The sequence below is a fragment of the Haliotis asinina genome, chromosome 9, assembly GCF_037392515.1.
Source record: "Haliotis asinina isolate JCU_RB_2024 chromosome 9, JCU_Hal_asi_v2, whole genome shotgun sequence".
NCBI classification, from domain to species: Eukaryota; Metazoa; Mollusca; class Gastropoda; order Lepetellida; family Haliotidae; genus Haliotis; species Haliotis asinina.
The window spans coordinates 27,532,727-27,547,511 of record NC_090288.1 but is presented as its reverse complement, the minus strand read 5'-3'; the positions used below and the strand labels follow the sequence as shown (position 1 = coordinate 27,547,511).

The following is a 14,785-nucleotide window of genomic DNA, read 5'->3' as shown; positions in this document are numbered from 1 at the left end:
TTCCAAAGCAGTTATAGCACATGAAAGTCAGAATGAAATAATCAGAACAGTCAAAATATCGCAACAGCAAGAATTTGTCTTATTGACTTAAATATTTAAACATCAAATTTGAAAATGGTCAGTATTTCATTGATTTCACTCCAAACACAACCATTCACATGTTTGTAATACATTTGAACTTCTAAATTCTTGTTGACAGGCAATGTTTCTCACGATGGCAAAGATACATCACAATGATTGTATGAGATTCAAATGTCTCTGGATATTAACTAGGCATTGTAAGCAGCAATATTCAGCTCACACAGCTTCTGGCTGAATCCAACAAGTACATAAAGAATGATTAACAAGGTGGAAAGTCAAATAATACAAGCCTGAGAACCCTTACAGTCAACTTTGACTTTAACAGTAACAAAACTCAATGGTTCAATGTGACATTTTTTTAGATTTATGTTTTTTATAAATTTTGGGATGATGGTTTAAAAAAAAGTAAAAATAGAAATAAATCCTTCCATTTCTCTATTTCTTTTGTGATTCTTTCTTAATTGTTATTCTCGTGTTATGCGACAAGTTTGTCAATAAAAGAGTGAAAACAAATTAACATACAGCTTGGATTACTGATGAAGATATTGATAGTTTAAGCCTTAGTCAGACAGAGAAACATTTTGTGGATTCAGAAATTTATAAATTTAAACAGATAAATGTTTTCTGTATGCTGTTGCACATATTTAAAGATTTAATGGTATTGAAAACTACAGCCATGACAAAAACAACATTTACATGATCCTCATTGAAAAGGCCAGTGATTACTGAAATTTCATACATGCTTCCCATGTTTTCAAACTTTCTGGATCAAACTAATTTATTCAGGATAATGATTTATCATGATTACAAACATACATTTCATGATATGTAAGAAAATGTAGTGTCAAAAAATAGTTTCTTCTGATATTGACACACATTGAGTCTCAGTAGTTTTTCAATGACTGTTTGTCTGTATCTATGCCCTACACAAACTCATCCTTCATCTTATCAACACAGAGTAGGACTAGGAGAATGTGTTCATGACTTGTCATAAATCTCTCACCCAGTCTGTCTGGTTAAGACACAATCTCATTTAACTCTCAGTGTAAAGTTCTCAGAACACATGTCAGGTCAGGGCATGTCAGGTGAACTCTGACTGACCTTGACCTTCTATCAGAATACAACATGCATCGAGCGAACCACACACCAGCTTTCCTACATCATTTGGCTTAATTTCTTTATCATCTCACTGTAGAAACCAGGTGTAAATGTCACCGAGCTCAGGAATAGTAGGTAGTACAATCTACAAATTATAACTGCACAATCGTCATTATGAACATTTCAAAAAAGTCATTCAGAAACAGAAACAAGAAAAGATACGTCTTAGTGTTTCATTCACGCTGAGAATCGGGAATCCTTGCTGCTCATTGTCGGTTCATAATGTTCACCTTACATGATCTCCTATACAACAATGTCTTCAAATGTTTGCAAGGAGAGGTATCCCATAAAGTGAAAGATCTGACCATATGAGATAGGGGTAAACAAAAAGACTCCTGAGAAAAAGAAGATGAAAGCCCTTATGCCTAACAGACAAGTCTGAGCAGCCTGAGGAGCAGACTCTCTATACACTAAGATTGCACATTATGACAATATGACAGGTAGAGCATATGTATACACCAACAATGCTGACACGGAACCTGGGAAGTTCCCTGGCATTTCCATGATTCCATCTCTGTACCATGACCTAATTGCTAGTCATTAGCACTACTTGACTGTGTACTGATGACCTGGTCGATGCAACACCAGCCAGCCAGCCAGCAGGGACAAACCCAGCCTAATTATTTGGGAGCAAGGAATACTTATATTTTCTCTCCAGAGAACATGCTTATGTTGCCAAGTGGCTTGGCAACTTTATTTTTTTCATGTGGCACAGAATTACTCTTTCTTAGTTTTCATATTGTATCAATCATTCAATAGCATATATTACATGATACTGAAAATCATGGCAGTAATTTATGAAACAGTTGCATTCTCTCCTAGTGGATGTAGTCTATATAGTTTGTGCCTCTGTATACTATTTGTATGCAATAGGGCGCAGGATTTCACATCCCACTAATATGAACCGGGTAGTTTTTGCCAACATATTTCACTGACCTGAAATATACCGGTAGTTTGTATCTTGCCACCCATGTATCCACACTGAGCAAACTATCTAAGAAAACAATAATTCCCAGCCTCACAGCAGAATAAGGCAGTCACAGAGCTGAGCTTGCTGAACAAAATGTGAGACACACAGTGGCGTCATCCAGCAGGGTTATGTCAGAAAAAGGTTTGAAGTCTTGACAACAAATACAGGTGAATGGCCATCTATCACTGGTATCATCACTATCATTCAGACCTGTTCACCTGCATGAGTGGTCTGGTTGCACCTCCACAGCCAGCTCTCCACCACCCCGGGGTCTAATGGGGGACTCAGGTGGGGTTCAGTGTCTGGTCGTTCTCCAGCAGGATCAGGGTACACAGCTCCTTGTCCTCGGGGACATCTGCCTCCTCGTCAGCGATGGCCCTGAGGATGTAGAAAAGTTCCTCCTGGCGGTGGTAGAACTCCTTGTAGTTGGAATTTTTCAGCACTAGCTTGGTCAGGACCAGGTAGGATGTTCTGGTCTGTGGAGGAAGGAGAAGTATGAGAATGTGCCGAGTGATAAATACTGATCATGATGATGCTCTGACTGTCATAATACAACAAGTGCCTATATTAGGACTGTCACAGTTGTATAGTAGATGTTTCCACTAAGTTCATTATAACCAGGGTATTTAGAATTGAAAACCTACCATACATTTCATAAACATTTAAGGAAAGTATAGAGTCAAGTTGGGAAGGGTCAATGTACTTAGAAAGTGCAATGACCCGAGTAACTAAATTCTCTTTGATTCTCCCTCCTTGGGGAATAACAATTACTGTGAATTGTCATGCTTGATCAAATATTGTGGCTCCACATAATTATCGGGTGACTTCACAAAATTAGGTGGATGGACATTCGTGATATAGATGGTCAGTTTGTCAACAGGAGATATGCATAAGATCTGAAATGGTTTGATTAAGAATCTTCCAGCATCTACCAGTTTGAAATATTAGTTAGATATGTCTATGTTTAGTATGTCAATGGCTTAAGGTTAACTAAAGAAGTCATTTCATACTTAGAGGAATTTGATGGTATCTAATGAAGCATCAAAAGGGACTAATGGAAATAACTTATTCAGATGGGATGTGATTCATATTTTTATGATGTGAACATTATTTAGACAGAAATATTTTTGAGAGAACATATTATTAGATAGAAATCATTTAGCTGTGTTAGGCAGTATTTGAGGACAATTGTGTGAAAATTCATAGCAAGAATAAACAGGACTGGAAGTGGAACACCATATCTTTAGGTACTCATCTTAGCTGCTTTATCCTCGGAACAAAAGTGGAAAGACAGATTGCCTAGGGAGAAGGGTATAACAGATGAACACACTCAGATAACATTAACTTAGTGACTGCATACTGTAACTGCTATTGGCCTACATTAATGAGTCACAATGTCAGAAACTTACACTGAAAATGTGACATGCCTACTCTACAAATGTCACAAACCTCCCCTGTCACAAGCCTCCCTGACTAATGTCAAAAGCCTACACCATATTCAGAGGTTCACTATCATTGTCACTGCACACCTGTTTGGAATCAAGCCAAGGTCATCCAAACAAGAAGACAACTCATTTCACCACTATGGTATTGCACAATTACTTTTCCTCTGATGAATACCAAGACCTATCAACCAACGTGAAAAACAGCTCATAAAGTTCACCAGATCTCCAGCAGACAGGTTGGACAACTGTCTGATGATGATGTCAATGAGGACCATTGCGTCGTTGGTGTAGAGCAGGTTGGCTGTGCCAGGGCAACTATACAGGTCCTGCATAAACTTTATCACAGAGTGGGGAGGTTCAGGCAGGTGTTCAAACATGCGGACAGGGTCATCTGCAATAATCAACCACAACATCCATTTTAGGGTGTTCCTGAAATACTCGTCTTAGCTGTTTCTCAGTGTTCTTGGACAAAAATGTATTTCCATCCGACAAAGTCAAGAATTCTCCAGGGTATGGTGGAACAAACATTACTGATCAGATAATCCTATAGTCCACATATACTGAATCCACCATTACTTTGTACTTGTCCTTCTACATGTTTCCATGCCATCACCTACCTCCTCTGTTAAAGAGCAGCATCAATTTTTCTGTTAGCGTCTTGGCGTTCTGCTGCTCACACAGGGACTGGATGACGATGTTGTCCCTGACATCCTCAAAGTGCAGATTAAATGCAAGAATCAAGGTAATGAGCATGTCTGTGGCCTGTTCATCGTGCTCCGCTGATGGAGGGGTCTCGATCAGGTCAAGGACGTGAGATATGAAAGACTGGTTCAGGTGATCTGGAGATAGAGGGAAGTTGAACATTAAATTTGAAACAAGTAAGTGATAAAAAAGGGCATAATGTCAGTGTATGAAATAAGGCTTGTCAAACCCACAGGCCCACATGTCATTGCAAGGTTTTAAGATTTTTTTTTAAATATAAAAATTTTGAGATGACCCCTCAACTTGACATACTTCACAATACAATATATCTAGACAAAGGAGGACACTGTGGTGTACCCCACCAGTCTGCTTTGCTGATCGCTACGCTACCATGTAATGGATTAAAAGTTCATCTAAACATAATCATGGGTGATTGGCCGGTTGATCACCACTCATGACACCTACCAGTTTTTTATTGTTATTTCTATAAGTCGATTGAAGGCTGATTTTGACCCTCACCGGATGAAAGTAAGTGTCGACCAATGAGAGGGTTTGCTTTGACCACACCTCCTCTATGCGGCCTTATCATCCTTGCTATCGTCCACCATTTGTGTCAAGAGGGTTAAGATCGACTTTCAGTTGACTTGTAGAAATAACAATAAAGACTTCATAGGAAATGAGGTTCACGTACAAGTGATGTCTAGGTGTAAGTGATGATCAGGTACAGGTGATGATCTGGAACAAGTAATGATCTGGTAAAAGTGATGATCAGGTCTAAGAGATGAACTGGTGCAAGTGATGTCCAAGCAAAAATGATGATCAGGGACAAGTGATGTTCAGATACAAGTGATGACCTGGTACGAGTGATGTTCAAGTACAAGTGATGTTCAAGTACAAGTGATTTCAGACACAAGTAATGACCTGGTACAAGTGATGTCTAGGTGTAAGTGATGATCTGGTACAAGTGATGATCAGGTCCATGTGATGATATGGTGCAAGTGACAATAACGTAAAATAAGTGATGACAAAATAATTACCATGAATATTAGCAGGTACATGCTCCCCAGTGGAAAACAACATTGCCATGACTAGAGACACATAGCACAATCTTGTGACATCTGAAAAACAAAATGGAGATGAATCAGCACCCTACAGTGGTAGTAAAATTTCTTGTGGGACACAAATCAGGGCACACCTAATGCATAATGTCAGAGGCGGATCCATAGTGGGGTTGTGCAACCCAACTTCTCCCCCATATTTCTTTCCTAAGAGAAGCATTTTCCCCTGACCTTTGGACTTCATGACTCATGTGCACACCTTCTCCAAAATCCTGGATCCACCCATGAATGTATTAGTTTGTTGCAAAATTTCCTAACAAATATCACATAAATAGTCATTCAAAATATTTTCAATAAAACAGATCATGTTTAATTTATTTCCCTCATATGGCTGGCTTATCTATAGCCAAACAAAATTATGGATTGGTCTGGTGACAGCAATGTTGATCATGACAACACTAAACCGTTGTGAAGCTTACCATCAGACTTGCTCTGAATGTCCTCACTCAACTCAAGAGGCAGGACTGAGAAGAGAAGCATGGTGATTGCCACCTTATCTAGACCGCACATAGCCCCAAACACCTTCAGCAGCAGCAAACGAATACTCAGTCTGGTCTCCTGGCAACAAAAACTGGCTTGACAAAAGTTGACATTATGACTGCTTCTATATGAACCTCCAAACAGTACCTCATTTTTCAACAACATATCAGAGATCCACATAGAGTGTGTTCCTATAGCCCTTGCTCCTATAGTATATTAATGTAGTGAAACTGATCTGAAACAATATTTACTTGATGGAATTCTTCACAACCTAATGTAGTAATTTGAAAACAAAAATGGAATCAAAATGTACACATTGATTTACATACATACATGCTTAATTGCTGTTAACTACAACTTACCATTTGATAATACTGCACCAAGTTATGTACATATTCATAGTTATCTTGAGCAATAGCTTTCCTGCATATTGAAGGCTTGGCATTTTCCTGAAGAATACAAAGTTCTAGTGAGAACCTCAAGATGTCAGTCCTAATCAGTGTTCAGCAACAGTGCTGAAATATCGCCCATCTTACAGTGAATGAAAAAAAGAAATAAGTAAAAAACCCCGCCAGACACATTGGTAACTTCAAAATGTTACCAGCCCAAAATGGATTTAAAAATGATCTAAAATGTGTGCAAGACCATCAGGCTGTAAATTTCGACAGTCCATCTTGGACTGTCAGATAGGCCTTATTTCATACATTGCCTCTTACTAACAACTCAGGAATAAAACATTCAGTGAAACAAAAAAAAAAAGAAATAATCAGCAAATACAAATTTAATGAAATTGTGTGACAGACTTTATTAATTCTACTAGCTGATGTCCATAGAATTATATTTCGACTGTTTGGTGACTGTTTTCATTATAACTGGAAAGTTCTCCATAGAAAAGACGTTGTCTCATTATTTGCAATTTTGGATGAGCCTACATGGTGTAAATCTGAGTAAGCCTACACAAAGCCAGTAGAGATACTGGTTCTTACCAATATGGAAAGTAGTTCCTGCAGGTACTCCTTGATGATTGACTCATCCTCGTGGAGAGCCCAGCTTCGTTGTTGTGAGTCATCCTTACATGACGTGAGTTCTGAGAATATCACCTCGAGTCTGGAAGCATCCCTGCTGCCCACCTCCTGAACCTGATCTGCCTGTAAATGGGTGACTAACATGAGACGAACACCTACACACATGCCCATCTAGCTGACATAAAGATGCATACCTGCTGGCCATCTCCTGAACCTGATCTGCCCGTAGATGGGTGACTAATGTGAGCTGACCTCTACACACATGCCCATCTAGCTGACATAATGACACATACCTGCTGGCCATCTCCTGAACCTGATCTGCCTGTAAATGGGTGACTTACATGAGCTGACCTCTACACACATGACCATCTAGCTGACGTAATGATGCATACCTGCTGGCCATCTCCTGAACCTGACCTGCCCGTAGATGGGTGACTTACATGAACTGACTATCTACACACATAGACATCTAGCTGATGTACTGATGTACACCTGCAGCTAACAGACAGTTTGGAACAGACTAAACAAATAGTCACACATCAGTGTTACTCTCCCAAACAGGTTGGTAAGAGTCTGAGGTCAAGAGGAGTAACAGTAATATAAAAACTTTACTACAACATTTTGTTAATCAAGAATTGTGACTGTTAGTCTTCTGATAATCACACAAAACTTTAAGTCCTGGATATTTACAGACTTGAATCTCATGGACCACGAGAAATCTGTAATAGATTAGGTCACCTGTATATGTAGACGGTGTTAGTGACAGTGGGGCATTGGGTGAGTATAATACTTTCTGAGTACAGACTACAAGGGTGGATGCAGCTTTTCGTAAAGAGAGAGAGGGCGTATCTTAAATACAAAACTTTAGCAAATTTGGGAAACAATTTGTGTTTGGTAGCCAACAATTTGTGAATTGATAGTTACTTTGGCTGCCATGTCACCATTATATTGAAACAGTTATATGTACTTGACAATGTTAAATCTCAAACTGATTGTACATGTAAACAATGGCTGAGATGACTGACTGTTCCATTCCTCAGTGGACATGTATAGAAATGTTTAAAAAATGTCACCTACAAAACATGCAAATAATGAAGTTTACCTCTTTACTGAGTGTTGAAAATATTTTATCCATTGTGGAAGCCAATTTTGGCACCTTAAAGCCAATGTAACCCAGCACTGTTTCCACAGCAACTCTGGATTTGTCGTAACTCAAATCTGTGTTAGTGCGGATTTGTTCCACAAGTTCAGATCCTAGGTTATTTGGCACACACAAAGCTTTGACATCAATGTCTGAACTAAACTCTGGAGATTTGAGGTTCTTGACAGGAGACGTGGCAATGTCTACCATGACAGGAGATGTCTCCACGGCAACAGCGCCATTAGAGTTGGACTCTTCTGATCCAGAGAGAACTCCATCCACTGCTTCTGGTTCCTGCAAGAATACATAGCAGTCATCACATCTATCAAGCTATGAACTGAGTTGGGTTTTGTACTGCTTATAGCAACATCCAGCATGGTGGGTAACATGAGAAATGAGTCTTGGACCTTGTACTCCAGTAGGGAAAAACGTGTGACCACTTGGCCCAGTTTGCTGTCCCTGAACTTGTCTAGAGATATTTTACTGACTGGAAGGCAAAGTGGTGACAGAAGTGAATAGTATTCAGAACAAAAGATGAAAAAGCAATGTGTAAAACATTTTGTTTTCATCGAGTTATAGCAAATGTTAATTGGTTTGTTGTTTAATTCTGGTGTCAGCACAGTCTGTAAATAATTGAGTCTGGACAATCCAGTGATTGGCATCATATTCGTCAATCTCAGCACTTGGGATATGATGACATGCATCAGTGAGTCAGTGAATCTGGCCGGCCAATCCTGCCTCTTAGGACAAGCATGGGTTGCTGAAGACCAATTCATAAAGAGTCATTCAAAACTTTGAGCTGCCCACATGGTTAATTTGGGGTTGGATAATCCTATTAATTGCATATTATACATATATTTCCAAAGAACTGATTCAGCAAGTGACAAATCTCAAGTAAACTTGTCAACAGTGGGATCACATCTGTTAGCTTCTTTGATTAACTGAATGGTCAAGACCATCAAGTAGACACTAGAGACACACTAGGTACTGACTTTAAGAAAAAAGAATTTATAGTATTCCCAGAAATTATTGAGAATCATGTTGCGTCATGTAACTCATTACGTTTATTAACTTCTGGCATTTTACTTACATAAACATGTTAAAACATCATCCTTTAACAGTCTCAGTCTTGTTTTAGTACTTTGTTAGACCTCCTCGCTCAGCAATGCATGCCTGAATACGCCTAGGCACACTACCCATCAAAGTTTGTAGGTAATCGTGTGACAGGGTATTCCAATATTGGACCACCTCGGCCTTCATATCTTCAATATTTCTCAGTCCCTTTTGGTTTATTCAGTCCTTCATGACTCCCCACACATTCTCAATAGGGTTTAGGTCTGGGCTGTAACTGGGCCAGTCTAAAACTTGAACATTTTCGCCCGACAACCACTGTTTTGTGTAGCGCGCAGTGTGTTTTGGGTCGTTATCATGCTGGAAAATCCAATCATCTTCATACAATGTTTGTGCTCTCGGAAGAAGGTGACCATTTAGAATGTCAACGTATCTTTCTTTTGTGAAGTTTCCCGTGAAAACACACAATGGCGTCACTCCGCGAGCCCATATGCCACCCAAAATGTGAAACTTCGGGCTATGTTTTGGTCGCTGGTAGATAGGTTTGACAGTATCTTTGGTCCAAATTTTCACACAATTAGGGAAAAGCCAAACAGAACTTTCATCCGAAAAGAAAACATTATCCCAATCTTGATTTTCATGGGCCCGACACCAGTTTAAACGTTTTTCCTTTTGTGCATCTTTCATCAACGGCGAGGGAATTCCACGTTTTTTCACCCAATTAAGTCTCTGTAATTCCTGCCTAACTGTTTCATTGCATACCTGAGGACTTCCTCTGCTAATCATTTCATTTCTGATGTTCTCAACACTTTTCAATTTGCCCCTACTCACAATTTGCCCAAGTCTTTGGCGATCCATAACACTGAATTTCCTAGGCCGACCTACCCGTTCTTTGTGCTCTATCCCGGTTCCTGTTTGAATATTCTTCAAAGTTCTGTATACTGTAGACAGAGGAATACCATGTCTACAAGCTAACACTTTAGCATCAGCCTCACCCCTTTCAAAATCATCTAGAATGAGCTTTCTTTTCTCTCTTGCTGTAAATTCTGCCATGGCAACACTGGAAGCCGTCTGCTCAGACAAGGGAGATAACTCTTGACGTAATGAGCTACCTTCTAAGCCTTCAAGAGTTGTCTCCCTTATTTAGTGTGCTTAGTGCATAGTGAAAGCCCTTTTTCCAATCTTTAGAAAAAAAACAAAGATTTTCTCAATAATTTCTGGGAACACTGTACTTCAGTATAAATGCCATATTATACATATATATCATCTGTCAGTGGCAAACTTGCCAGTTCTAAGTGTCACCCACCAATAAGACAGAATTTTCTCTAGGGGGAGCTGGTGCACGGTTTTGCTTGCTGGATGCAGGCTTGTCATTCTTTCCTTGGACTGTGGCTGAAACTGTTCCAAACATGTCTAAAATATCTTTCCGAATACAACGTTATACATCTTACATTTCACATGTTGTATTATTATACTGAATTACGTTAAAAGGTAACACAAAAATATTGTATGTTTGATGTAGCATAACCCTTTTGATGTATGAGCAGATTCAAGTTCCTTACAGTCACAGCAGTTCCAACTGTTGTTCCAACAAAGATCTAATGATTTATTTATCATGACTATTATTCTGGCCTTAAGTTGAATATACTGAATGCCAATGAAAACAATAAAAGCTTACTGCCTGCAACATCAACACTATTTTCCCGTGGTATGGGAGGAGCTTTCCGTCTAGCCGAGGAAGCCCGGGCATCAGGGGTTGAAGAAGACTTTTTCACTCTTGACTGCCTGTTGCCATCAGACACCACGCTCCGATGATGTATCAGCTTCCTGACAACCAGGGAAATAGCGTCAGATAATGAAGCAGAGTATCACAGCGAAAAAGTACAGAATGTCCAGTGTCAGCATCTGTTGACATAGTGTTGACAGTCTCCAACAAAAGCTTGAATATACTAACCTAGACTTGTACTTCAGCAACATCAAGTCTTATGGATAATTATACATGTATGTCAACATGTCCTTAACACAAAGGTTACTGCTTGTTTGAATTTAATGGAGATACTAACACTTTCCAATGATTAATTCTGCAATTTTCAATACTACTATCATGACTATTTATATATAATATGTACACAGAGCTCCAGATAAGGGCTGTATCAGTTTATTACGGAAAAAATCTGCATGATACAGTAGGAAAAGAATCAGAAACTGTAGCAGATAGGCACCACAGCAATGGTGTACTGTCTTAGAATCATTTAAGGATATATTTATCCGAAAAAGTATTGCTTTGTGGTTCATTGGCCTGTTTACACAAGAGTAGCAATGTTGTGGTGCATATATGAAACGGAACACAAGATTACTTACACGCCACTAAATTGCTTTTCCCAGTACTCTTTTGTTGAAAAAATAAGGTGTATGTGCTCCTCATGTTGAAGAATTATCTGGAGCCCTGATATGTCTAATATCAAATACCAAACTGATTATTAAACAATGCTGAATTCACACAGACCAGACCCGTTTCCATGTTTATGTGAAACAGTGATTTGGCTTTAACATGTTCCTTAAAACCATATCATGACATGTCTGCAGAAAGTGGGAGGAAAACCCAAAGTTATCTAAAACATTCACCCTTTTGACCAAGTCCACAAACATGCTGTTAAAACAAAATTTACAATCAAGATGAATATGATTTAAATCCTTAAATTTCGAAGAGATTCAAATTTGCAAACAATAAAACTCTAAAACACATCTCCAAAATCACTGCCTTGTCTTTCACATAAATTTTCTCACAAGAAAATCAGTTAACCTGAGAATTTCCCTTTCCTTGTGAGAGTAATTTCCCCCATTACTTGCAGCCTGAAGATGAATTGCTTCAATTGATCCATCGATGAATTTCATAACTTGAGAAATGGGTGCCTGCAAATTATAAAAGAATTCAGTGAGTGCAGGAAAAGACAGTCTTCAGTACATGTGAACATAGCATGAAATTACCAGTGCTATAAAACAGCTCCCCTATATGAACTGAACCATATCTCCTGATGTCTTGCACTTCACTAATCATTGCTAATATATTTTTCTTAACAGTTTGCCACAGTGTCTGTTTTACTTGTTTAGAGTTTATCATTATGTGTCACAGGTGTCGCATTATAAAATTCTCCATGCTTACTATGTTGGCATTTTAATGATTTCTACCAGTATGTTGGTAACCTAGAAAACTTGCTACTAACATGTGTCAGCCAGTAGTAAAATGGGTGCAACTCATTGAAAATGAAAAATACATCTACAGGATGAACATCACAGAAAACTAATAATACTTAACTTTTCGATCATGCTTATTTTACTTTTTCATGTTTAATAAACAAATAAGAATATTCATTATGTCTTACCTTATCTTGTCATATGTTAAATAGCAAAGGACACCTGTGTAATCAGGAAATACGCACATCTTTATTTTCATCAGTAATGTGACGGAAATAAATTACAATACTTTTGCATTACACTTGTAAAGCAACTCTTCCCATTTGTCATAACTTAGTGGTAAAGTGCTTAATTATACTAACTCATTCAGTCATTAGTTTAGCTTTGCTTGAGGCTGGGAACAGGAGTTCAATCATCAACAAAGTGCATGCTAAAATCGAAAAAGTGCATCCGGTAAAATGCACATCTCGTGGCTTAAAAAGTTAAACGATCCGCTAAATCATCTTTGCACTGTAGAAAGGAATCCCTTATTCCGTCAACACCATGCATCATCACTACTTTTATCCAATCTGCCCTAAGCCATTAATGTGTGGTAGTTTAGGATATTTAGGGTTGGGTTACTTTAAAGGTCACATGCAACGTAAAACACAACCTTGCAGATTATACTACCTTTTGGTATGCACTTACAGAAACAAATCATCAAATATGCCAATTCAACTTATAAAGTTGAAAAAAAAACGCGATAAAAATAAAGCCTGGGAAATCGGAGTTCAAATGATTCACTAAATTTCCCCCAGCGCTGGGGGAAAAGGTGGTTTCAACAACTGTGCTGCGCTGCATGCAAAATGCATGGGCAGGGAATAGGTTTGCGGAGCTTGAAACAGTATGCATGACTGGAGTATGAAGTGGTGAGCAGTAGTCTAATCTTGGTTGTGTACATAAACAAGTAAATAATCTACTCGTTACATAAAAAAAAAAAAAATGTTGATTGTGGTAAGCAGCCTCTGTCACAGAGAAAACTCATTGTCTGGTTTATTGACACTCTATATGTCTGCCTGCCTGTCTGCTCAAGACAATATGCAATACACAGCTTCAATCATTGACCACATGCAATTTGAACTCAACACCTATCAGCTATACACCATAAACAAAATAAATTGATTTATGACTTGTGCACCCGAATCCTGTCTCTGCCACATTATGTAATTAGGCATGGTGTGATACTTGTACACATGACATGTTATTATGTCTGTGGGTAGCAAACAAAACACATCCATTTTTTTTATAACGGTTACCAGAAGATATGCAAAGCCACAACACATCCGGCAGGTTAGTGTGGTCTGCCTGGCATATGCAGCCCATGCACTGCCTGTCTCAAGCCCTACAAATGGAGTAGCTTCATAGCACTCCTTGCCTTTAATCCACTGGTCCGACAGAGGTGAGGACATTTAAATGATTTATCATGTTTATTTCAGTTGTTTGAGTCCTGGTAATCCAGACCAAGGAGATAAGCTTTTTAGTTTACCATTTAATACCAATTAATATATTTATTTGTTTTGGGCATAGGTTTTGAAATCAGAGTCATGTCTTTGTACGATATGGGGTCAGCTTAAGTTGTTAGGTATAGCTGGTTAGGTTAGGTTGGTAGATAGGTTTAGGAATTTTGTTGTAAATAAATTATTGAGTTTCCATTGTCTACTTGTTATGTTTAGCCAGCAATAAGGCCTGATTCGTAGAGCCTACTTGTAGTTGGCTAATTTAACATCACCGCTTAAAAAAATACACAACGCAAGATCCAACACCAGACAATAGGCAACTTCAGCTGTCACTGGGCAGAACAGCCTTTTACAAATGTAATTATCAACCATTTCAAAATCAGCAGCATCTAACTGACATTACCCTGGCAATCATGCGCACTGGTGATAATAACTATGCGAAGTATTTACTTACATCAATTTTGATAACATAATTATTGGGGATGTAGCCAAGCTGTCCGATTCCATTCTGAGCGTACAGCCAATCGCTTCTAGATCCATCGAGAACTGTAAACTTGTCGCCACCCAAAAAGGACAAATATTGTGGCAACTGGCTCTTGTAATCGTACAAAGCTCGATACATTTGTAGCTATTGATCAAACCGACCAGCACCCAGAGTAAATACTTAATTATCACGATAACTAAACATCAAGGGCGGATTTTCGTCTCAAGAGAGCGACATTTTGAAACCTTAGCCCAGCAGCAAATGTTTGGGATTATTCGTGTGGCTAATTAATATATTTGTAAAATGCAAATGCAATAGAAAAATATCAATTCACACCTAACACTATTGTCAGTAAACAATACAAATGTAGCTACAATGAAATATAATTATGGTGATAATTTATAATTTCTGCTTTCTTC

General features: G+C 38.6%; 1 protein-coding gene across 1 annotated transcript; it reads right to left on the bottom strand.

Moving 5' to 3' along the window:
• Positions 1–1,931: 1,931 nt before the first annotated feature.
• On the bottom strand, positions 1,932–14,617 carry LOC137296901 (NCK-interacting protein with SH3 domain-like). The gene is made up of 12 exons (XM_067828788.1): positions 14,337–14,617; positions 11,995–12,104; positions 10,870–11,018; positions 10,498–10,589; positions 8,082–8,414; positions 6,941–7,102; positions 6,317–6,403; positions 5,894–6,032; positions 5,394–5,474; positions 4,272–4,493; positions 3,873–4,045; positions 1,932–2,685 (listed from the first exon to the last, which is right to left on the bottom strand). Exons 1-12 carry the CDS (start codon positions 14,502–14,504, stop codon positions 2,494–2,496), a joined length of 1,908 nt encoding a protein of 635 aa, XP_067684889.1. The 5' UTR covers positions 14,505–14,617; the 3' UTR covers positions 1,932–2,493.
• Between the last annotated feature and the right edge of the window lie 168 nt (positions 14,618–14,785).